Source organism: Xyrauchen texanus, chromosome 19 (genome assembly GCF_025860055.1).
Source record: "Xyrauchen texanus isolate HMW12.3.18 chromosome 19, RBS_HiC_50CHRs, whole genome shotgun sequence".
Taxonomy (NCBI): Eukaryota; Metazoa; Chordata; class Actinopteri; order Cypriniformes; family Catostomidae; genus Xyrauchen; species Xyrauchen texanus.
Window position 1 is genome coordinate 32,565,902 of NC_068294.1, and position 10,785 is coordinate 32,576,686.

The 10,785-nt window shown below is 35.3% G+C and overlaps 1 protein-coding gene across 1 annotated transcript; it reads left to right on the forward strand.

Moving 5' to 3' along the window:
• LOC127660150 (homeobox protein EMX1-like) lies at positions 1-9,149 on the forward strand. The gene is made up of 3 exons (XM_052150246.1): positions 1-809; positions 6,566-6,750; positions 7,933-9,149. The coding sequence occupies exons 1-3, from the start codon at positions 461-463 to the stop codon at positions 8,098-8,100; spliced, it is 702 nt and encodes a 233-aa protein (XP_052006206.1). The 5' UTR covers positions 1-460; the 3' UTR covers positions 8,101-9,149.
• Positions 9,150-10,785: the final 1,636 nt, after the last annotated feature.

Below are 10,785 nucleotides of genomic sequence, written 5' to 3' on the forward strand. Positions count from 1 at the left end.
TCGCGCAACAGCTGACGGATCATCGATCATAAAAGCTCACAGTGATCTACACCGGAGGAGCTGATGCCCGCATCACATCAAACGGACCAATGAGACAGCTGACAGCTCATTAGTTTGTCTCTAATAAGGACATGTATGAGATGAGATCAGAATCAATTCGCTCGTGAGTGCTCCAAACGGACATAATAAGAGCTCACACCTCTATTTCCAGCTTTTGGGAGAATACTGTAAGACACGAAATTCAAGGAGCAAAGGAAACATATGAAGTTATGGATTGTAGATGGACTATGGCAATGTAAAAAAAAAAAAAAAACTTTTTTGAGAATTTTGATTTAAACGTGTTTTAACTCCATAATCTGCTTCTGATTGAATTCCCAGGTTACCTGTATACGGTTCTGTAATTTATTTTACATTTTTAAATTTAATTCATTATTATATATATTTTTTGCTGATCATCACAATGTTCCAGCACAATAAGAAGTGCTTCACCATCGAATCTCTTGTGGGAAAAGACTCGAATTCCTCCAGTGTTGCTCTGGATGAGCCCATCAGACCCACAGCTCTGAGATTTACTGAATCCATGCATCCATCTCCCTTTGGGAGCTGCTTTCAGAACTCAGGCAGGACACTGTACAGCAGCAGCCCAGAGATGATGTTCACAGATCCGGCTACTCATTCCACCAACACTGGCCTGTCTCTGCGTCACATTCAGATCCCAACTCAGCCCTTCTTCAGTCCGCATCAGAGGGACACCTTGAACTTCTACCCATGGGTGCTGCGGAACAGATATCTGGGACACCGATTCCAAGGTAAAAAGCGGGTTGAAAAACGGTTTTTATTCATGTTGACATTTACCATAGATTGAAATAAAACATTGGTTTGAACATTTCATATTAAACTAAATTTGATTTAATAAAAAAAAAGGATTAGGCCCTTATTGATTTTTGCCAAGGATGAGCTAGGCTAGTCAATTGTTTCTTAATTTCATGGGCTAATACTGTTTTCAACAATATTTTATTTTAAGTTTCATTTATCTGTTTTACAGCCTAGGCTACTATTGATGCGCACCGATCCGTTCATCTTTCGTGACATAAATAACATTTCCCTCAATTTTGTCACTCAATTTAATTAGCCTATTTTATGTTTTTCAATTGGTATTTTGTTTAAAGTATGATAACAACCGTAGGCAAAATCTGCTTTGCACGGGGATATAAAAAAGAAAAAGAAAAAAAGAAAAAAGAAAAACAAAGCGGCTTGACCAAGTTAGCTGAAGCGTTCATTTTGGCTTCATCAACCAATTAACCAATTGTACAAATAATTGTATAGTAAATAAATAATGAATGAAGGCTCATTTATTTACCTGTTTATAAACCTTTAAAGGTAAGTTGTTCTATGCAACGCTGTAATTGTTCAGGTATTCAGACAAAATTAAATACATTTCGTGTTTGTTTGAAACTGTTCTCTCATTATACAGTGCAGGCCTGTAGGAGATTCATTATTAAATAATTACGATAAATAATGTGTAAAAGTATAAACTGATAATGAAGACAAATTTACTGCCTGTTGCAGTTTTACTATTTTGCTTTAATTCATCTGAATTCAGCCTTTTAGGATGTTGCTTATTTGTTTAATGAAAAATGCTATAGGCTAATTAAATTTTAACATGAATAAATTTCAAGTCATTTATTTTACTGTTATCTGACGATAACTCGTTTACCCGGTAATAATTGTATTATTTATTTAGGCTATGTATCTTTATTTCTGCAGTTTATCCAATACACCGTATATTATATTACACTGTTACATATAGATGGACAAAAATAAAGTAGCCTACAAATCTGGATATTTGAGGTTCTCAGTGTGTGCTATACAGGCAACTAGTAGACTAGTTTCTTTATTTTTGAGATGGTTCGCAAACGTAAATCTTAATAAATACGATACAATTCGTATTTAATATATATTTATAATATTATAATAATAAACGTTTATATCATGTGTTAACGGCACATTTGAGCTTTTCAAAAAATAATTTTGGCAAGCACTTTACGATGTTAATAGAATTCTGCAGTTATAATGACTAAAATTTAAAAAATGCGTTTATGCGGGTCAGCTTTAAAATATTCGAAAGCTGTCTGGTCCTTTGAATTTAATTTAATTTAATTTAATTCAATAAAAATTGTGATAATTGAATAACCGCTACCATAATGCAATTAATGTTTCTACAAACTTCTGTCAAACTTTTTAGGCTATATAAAAATATTATTATTTTTTTTTTTTTATGTGAAGATGATGCTGTTTGCAGAGTCCTTTAAAAAGTGTAATTGATACCCAGTGGCCCTATTTACCAGGCAATTTGTTAAAGCAGCAATCAGTAACTCTGGCCAGTCTTACTTATTGACTAGGCTGTGATGGGAAGCCCAGCCACATTAGGTGTGCTGTTAGGGTGCTGAGCTGCAACACAGTCCTCAGGGGCATTGCTCAGGTAATTGGTGGAAGTCAGAGGTTGTTGTCACTATTACTCAGATCCGGGGCTCAGATAGAGCCTCTTTGTTTACACACAGAGCAGATCCACTCACTGATGGTGTCCAATAACCTCAAAAACGAATGTTTAGACAAGACTAAATACAGCCGAGGGATTGGGTGGGAAAGGATCACCTATCGTGGAGAGTGTCACTTTTTTGTCAGCACTAATGTGTGCATGGGTTTTAACTCTGCCACTTTCTGAATGGGAAAAGATATGTGTCCATGTCCTCGGATTGGTCATGCGGGACAAGGTAAAAGGATCCCAGACTGGCCTGCTGTTGTACATGAACAGGTTTCTGTGTTGTGGGTGTGTTTCACAGACTGTTTTGTGTGTGTGTGTGTGTGTGTGTGTGTGTGTATGGCACTGATAGCAACAGGAAGAGGTCAGACAGTCTTATCCAAAAAGTATCTCTTATCAACGTCATTGTGCAGATTTTTCAGATCAGGTGACATTAAAGCTTCTGGATGCATGAACAATATCATCAGACTCTTTACCCTGCTGTTTTTTTGTTTAAAGAGGGCCCATTCCAAAGCACCCTGTTGCTAAAATAATAGTAATAGCAGTTGAGTCTTCAAAAATGAAGTTGTGTAAGACCATTTTTTGGGTTAGGTAAATATAGAAAATTCTGATCCGAATTCAGAGGAACCATGACAGGAAATTCTGTAGGAGCGACCAAACGGTACAGTCTCTTTATTTCCCACTACAGGCCACCCTTCTCCCTGCCTTTAATGAGAACAGAGCTGACAAGACCAAGCTTGTTTGTGCCAAGGGAATGGTAGTAAAGCTGATCTGGGTGCCATCTGGTTCCCTTTTCCTCATGATGGGGGCTTTCTTGCCATAAATAGGCCAGTGTGTGTTTGAGTTCAAACCCCCGAAGGGTCTCCCAGTTCTTCGGGAGGCTTGAGTCTCTGTCAGTGTTCTGGCCTGCTAGTCTGATCCACCACCTCTCGAGAGAGACATAGATGTGCTGCGACACATGGCGATGATGCCAGACCTAGAGTACGAGTGCAAACTGAGTGCACAAGAAAATTATTTAAAATCCTCTTAGTTGGATATACAGTGGAGTCCACTTGTGAAAATACTTTTTTTTTTTTAAATATACTGTATATTTTAATTATTATTTATTATTATTTAAATTACAATAACACATAATAATTTGAGTGGAAAGTTGATAAAACATTTTTTACTAAAACTAATTTATTGCTTCTTAGTATTTAACTTAGTGCTTCAATGGACTCCACATATTTGTGCAAAATCTGACGATCCATGTTATCCCAGAATGTTTTTAAATAGCAATAGCAAAAAAAAAAATTTTAATACAAGTTAAGCTCAATCGACAGGATTTGTGGCATAATGTTGATTAGCCCAAACAATTATTTTGACTCTATTTTTTTCTTACCTATTCTTTAAAAAAAAAGCAAAAATCTGGGTTCCAGTGAGGCACTTACAATGGAAGTGAATGGGGCCAATCCATAAACATTAAAATATTCACTGTTTCAAAAGTATAGCCACAAGATGTAAACAATATGCATGTTAACATGATTTTAGTGTGATAAAATCTATTTTCTATGCAAAGTTATATCCAATTTTTAAACCTCGTTGTCATTACAATGTAACGGTGTAAACCCTAAAAAAACGTAAAAATGGCAATTTATAAAAATGGAAAGTTACAATACCCAAGTGTTAGCAGAAGAATTCATGTAAGTGCTTTTATAAAGTTAAAGCTTCACATTTCTGCCTTTAAACCCTCCAAAAAGTGGTCTCAATCTTTTTTCTTTTAAAGAAAAGGAGGCATGAGTCAAAATTATTATTTTTGGCAATCAAAATGTTCTCAATTGAGCCTAACATGTACTGAATCCGGAATATTCCATAAACATGGCAAATGTCACACATTTCCTCTATTTGTGACCAGGAGAAGCAGTTTCTTAAATATTTTGACTATTGATCCCCACTGTATCATTTAAATAAACGGCAATGTAAAGTTTTGAAAAGTTAGCCACTAATGTACGGGTCATTTTTGGTTGATTGGCTCAGTGCACCTTGAGGACAGTTTAAGGAGTGTTTTTCAACACCTTCAAGCCACGTAGAACTCATTATTTACATTCTTCCACCCTGCTAGACCCCTGCTCCTCTCATTTTTTCAAGGAGATGTCTCCACTGTTTTTGCCTCTGGTGTTCAAAGCATTCTCAGCACGCCAGCTGAAAGCAGTTGTCAATGACAGTCCTGTGACAGAAAATATGCACCTTTTACTAAAATGGAAGTAAAGTGCACACATTATTACCACCTTCAATAACAAAGTCTCTGTTATTGAAACCTTTTACGAGAGCAACCGATACGAACTAGTCAGTCTGTGCAAGGAAACAAACACTGTGAATTTTGCAACTGTTCTGCATTGGGATTCGGGAAGCCTAGAAATGTGCATTATTAAGTAGGTGAGAGGAGCTGCGGTGTGAGTTGAAGTTGCTTCTCTGTGATGGCCTAATGCTCCTTTGAATGGAGTCAGTTCAACGCTATTGTCTACAGATCAAGGGTTGGTTTCTGAGTTTTTAAAGAGACTAAGTCTGAGTGGCCTCATTCTAATCCTCTTTTCAGCTTTTGGTGATGCCATTAGTGATCTTTTCTGTTGAGAATTGGTACATTATTGTGCTTTCTTTGTTGATCGGTGTTCAAATTTGAACGAGTTCTCGGTTAACTAAAAATGTTATTTTGAAAAATGTGGATTTTTAAGTTAGTGAATGTATGGTTAGAAGTGTTAGTTGTTCAGTTTTATTGTCAGGCACCCATTTGCTCTGTGAAAGCATTTATGGATGACTAAATACTGTATATATGACCATTGTATCCATTGGAATAGCAACCATTGCAATTGACAGTTTAAACACCTTTATGGCTTGATTTAGAGCATGGGCCAACCAAATGCAGAAGTGGTTGAAGTCGTTATTGAGACAAACATCTTTTTGAAACGTTTGCATGTTAAAGATGTACGCTTGCGGTTGCACACCTGATGCGAACGTTGACACATTATGGTTATTTTTTCATTGACAAAAGCTCATGGTCTGTCACTTCTGTGCACTATATAATCCTCTCTGTAACCGCTCTGGAAGAATATTTTGTTTATACGTGACTGCGGTCGTCTTCTTTCTGAATATTCTTTCAAGCAAAACTCACCAAACACTAAAGTGGTCACATAAATTATACATCCATTTGTTTATGAAAAATGTTTTTCTCTTTCTGTGTGTTTGCAATAAACGACAAATGGGTTATGCTCTCCAGATGTTGCTTGTGGTCAAGTGAAGATCACGCTTGCATGAAACCGATAAAGGCAAAATTTTACTATATCCATGTTGAATTAAATCCGAGTAAACGTAAGGGAATTAGATTTGCTTAACTGACGATTAATATAGCCATCTCAATTGATTTTGCATCTTTTTAACGTTGAATGTTGATCTATGATTCAGCATCACGACTTAAAGCCCTGCATTTGTATGAAAATCAGGGTAATGCCATATTATGAGGCCCAAAGGTTAGAGACTTCTCTTTGAATGCATAGAGAAAGCTTTCTTAGTGCTGAGAATTTCAGTTGGTATGAATGATGCGGTGTGAACACACTTCACATCACCCATGTCTGGAACCGACCTGGAATTATTCAAATCAACTAATGTGTGGGTCAATTAAGACATGCAATCCTGCTTTTAATGTCTGCATTGATTTGACGACACATTTTGAATAAAAGTAACAGCTGAATGTCAATTTAAATATTACCATAAAATAAAATGAATCTAATATTATTTTAAAAATAGAATGGCATTAAATGTACATCACTTACAAATATCCCTAACAGATATTTATATATCTAGGCCTATATTCCTTATTTTAGACATATGGAATTTAAACAAATCATGGTTACATATCTGGAGCAATGAAATGATGTCAAGTGACATTGCTCCATCATCATCATTTTCATTGAACCAATGAATATTACCAATGAACTAAACTTGCCTTATAAACATTTCCTTGGCATTTCCTCTGATTGTCCTCTACAGGTGAAGACAGTAGCCCAGAAAACCTACTGCTACACGGGCCTTTCTCCCGCAAGCCCAAGCGCATCCGCACTGCCTTCTCCCCATCGCAGCTGCTACGGCTGGAACGTGCCTTTGAGAAGAACCATTACGTGGTGGGAGCCGAGCGGAAGCAGCTAGCCAACGGCCTGTGCTTGACAGAGACACAGGTAAGGGGGCAGAAGTGTCAGGGTTGCTCCCTGCAGCGCACACGGCATGCATTCCACCACACTGAGTTCACAAACACCACAGGATGTGAACACATATTTACTCATCTAGGCCTCTGACATAATTTCCACACAGGATGAAGTAATTCATCATTCATTGCCTTGGAATAGGGCAGACCAATGCCAAAGCATGCATTTAACATGTATCTATGGACTAATTTCACCATCGGCATCGCATACATACTTTAGTATTAGGCTTGAACAATATCTGTTGTGACACATGTTAAACAGCTACTGCGGTTATAAGATGGCTCTATCTTTTAATGCAATCATTTTGTTTTTAGAGCTACTTTTATTTTGGATTTGGTAACTTTACTATAAGGTTACATTTTTTAACATTAGTAAATTCATTAGGTATCATATTTAATGAAATGTATTTTTTTACAGCATTTATTAATCTTGGTTAATGATCATTTATAAAAACACAGTTGTTCATTGTTAGTTCATAATGCATTAGCAAATGTTAACATATACAACTTTTTATGTAAAAAATGTATTACTATATGTTGAAATTAATATGGGTGAAAAAGTGTTGTCCATTGCTAGTTCATGTTAACTAATGTAGTAAACTATTTTTAAGGAATAAAAACTTATTGTAAAGTGTTACCAGAAATGTGTACATAAGCGCAATTTATATTTGCCTAAAAAACTAATTTCAAGCAGTTAAACATAACCCTTTACATCAAAAGGTTTTTAAAATAATAACAATTATAAATTCAGGTAAGTTTGTCCAAACTTATGAGGCAGTGTTGAGGTATAGCGCAGAAGAGAAAAAAATGCATGATTTTGTCAGCAGATTGAGAGTTTACATAAACAAACATATTTAATATTTTCATATTTCTTTAGAGTGCACAAATGCTTTTCAATCTGGCAAAATACTGAACCACTGATTTATTTTTAAGAGCAAACACACTACAAGGAGAGATGTTACAACAGCATTATGATTTTAATTACTTTAAAAGAACAAACATTTTGTAGTTTTATTAATTTGAATAATTGTTTTACTTGATATTTTAAATCAAAATAAATATAACAAAACAATATAAAGATTCATTATCTTGAAATATATATTTTTTTGTGCATGACTAGATAAGCTTATAAATTGAAATGGCCTCTCTTGTTAAGGTGAAGGTCTGGTTCCAGAACAGAAGGACTAAGCACAAGAGACAGAAGCTGGAGGAAGAGTCACCGGAGTCCCAGCAGAAGAGGAAAGGTAGCCAGCATGTAAGCCGCTGGAGGGTAGCCACTCAGCAGGGCAGCCCTGAAGACATTGACGTAATTTCAGATGACTGATATCATACGGCTGTGTTATCTTGGGTAATAAACCGTCAGTCATGTTGACGGATCTCTGCCACTCACAACAAAAAAGAAATGCATTTTTCAGACATTGCCACTAATTGAAGTGGCTTGTAAACTACGGAACTGAGTCACAGCTATGTAGTTGGCTAAATCTGATTTTGATCATACACAATAGAACAAAGGACGACGACAGCTGAACTGTAAGAATACTGTATGCAATACACATGGACCTCTTCGTTTTGGATCACGTTCCATCTCAGAGCAATGAAGACTTTTTTTGTACCTTCTTTTTTTATGTTTTCACTCCTCTCATGCTCCTTTGTTAGCAGTCAGAACATTTATATCATAATGTAGGATGTTGAATGACAAAGATAATAAGTAAAAACAACACTTCAACAGATTGATAAATGTTTTGTAATGTTAAATTGTTCACAGTCAAACAACAATCCAGTGCATAAATGAATCACCCATAGTTGTACCTCCTTAAAAGATGTTGTGATACATTTTAACTGGATGTCTGCATTTCACTGAATCGTACCAACCAATCAAACAGCAGATTCTTGAAAATACAAGTGGTGAAATAACTCCTCACCGTCAGATATGTTTGATAGTCTTTCTTAAATACCGCTAGTGCAGTTTCATTTGAAATGGTTCTATTTATTCAGAATAACCATACTTTTCTATGCATTTGAGCTCCAACCCATATATTGTTATTTTGTGTTTTACATTTGGGTTAAAGCTTACTGAAGACTTGTATTGTGTGAAATGTATTTTCTTTGATTTTTCTTTTTTAGGACCACAATGGCTCTTGAACTGGTCTCAAATATAAGTGAACTAGAGAAGCTTAGAAATGTTTGAATTTCTTTCTACACTCATACAATTAAAAAGGAGGAAAAAAATACAGTTAAACCTCCAAGACCCAGAATGGTTTGTAGCACTTCATAGCAGATTGTTTCTTTTTGGGTTTTCTTTAAGGTGATAAGCACTGTATTAATGTCATCTGTTTGTCTTCACTGTTCAAAGTTTTTTGTTGTGTGTTTAACTTTTTCTGCAGACTATTAGATAATAAAAACTTTAACTTAACGATTCTTTGGAAATTATTTATCCTTTGTTCTTTGCATATAATAATTATTCCATTATATTGAATGTTTTAGCACAAGCAACAATAATGTGATTTTGTGTGCTTGTTCCTTATTGAAAATAATTTGTTTTCAAGACAAGATGCTTTTGCATTCCCGAAGAACCACAACTTAATTAGTTCAGTTACATAAAAAGAAAGGGCTCATTAGCCGGAAGTCTTTTCAATAACTGTACACCTCCATACTCATAGAGCATATAAGTGCTTGAAATAAAACACAAACATCTCCACTTCTGGATTTGCTTGTGCAAACAGAGTCGGCCAAAACAGTTGCAAAAATGAGTCATATTCAGAAACAAAACCATATCACCCTTATTTGTAGCTGTCTAAAATACTTAGGAATATGATGCCAGAGTCTACTGTTTAAATGCTATCTCCACCGCTTCATTCAAATGTAATTAATCTATAGGCCTATATATATACATACATGATATCGGTATGTTGGTTTGATGCTGTAACAACTGAAAAATGAATCCATGTCACATTTATGTATTATAATTTACACCTACTAATTCTTAAGGCCCACAGCGACAGGAATGTATTAAATTTACACATTTACATCACCTTAAGACAAACAGACATTAATATATAGCCTCATAATCAGTTGATATGCATATAAACTGTGAAAGCAAATGGAAGAACAAAACTATTTGTATTCTCTTTAATTGAAGAAAGAATTCCCAGGAAACAACACTTCTGAAATGCACAGGGAAAAAAAACAGGTGTATAACCAACAACACAGAGATTTAATAGGCTTAATTTAAACTGAAACACTCACTGCATGAAAAACATAACTCTCTCACAGACTCTCTTTAAGTGTAAGCAAATAAGCTGTTTCTATTGTAACAAATGTGTTTCAGACAGGCAGGTATTTTAGTGGATTTTTACCTGTTCTGGTTTCACACTAGACCTAATATATTTAACCCCCTGTGCTTATAACATATAACATTATGTTTACCATGAAGTGATACAGTTTCCTGTGCAAAAGTATTACTATTATGAACTACCTCTCTCTATAAATCAATATATTTTGTGTGCATAGCCAAACTTCACCATGCAATATAACTACTGAAGTCGCTGTGTTTGCGAATGCAAAATAACCACACTCTCTGCCTGTATGAATAATGACAGTATAGACCTGATGTCTAAGCTAAACACATGATGATAAATTGTAGTTTGAAATTCATTTGAAGCTAAAAGAATGGTGATTTCATGTTGTTACAAAACAGATATGATGCAACATTTGTGAATTACTAACAACTTTGCCCTACTAAGTGGACTCTTTGATAAAAATTAAGCAAGTTAATTTATTTTAGATTGAGTGATTGCTTATTAGGTACTTAATCAATTGGAGTCACAGTATAATATCTTACCCCCAAATCACTGGTTCTGTATCAGATTATCCCTATGCATATTTCTTTAAACAAATTCTCATTAATCTGGGATATGTTACATACGAATATTTCCGACTAGCTACCTGCCCCATGTTGTTGCCATGGATATGAAGAGGTGTAAACAAAAGAACAGATGGTTGAAAGCAT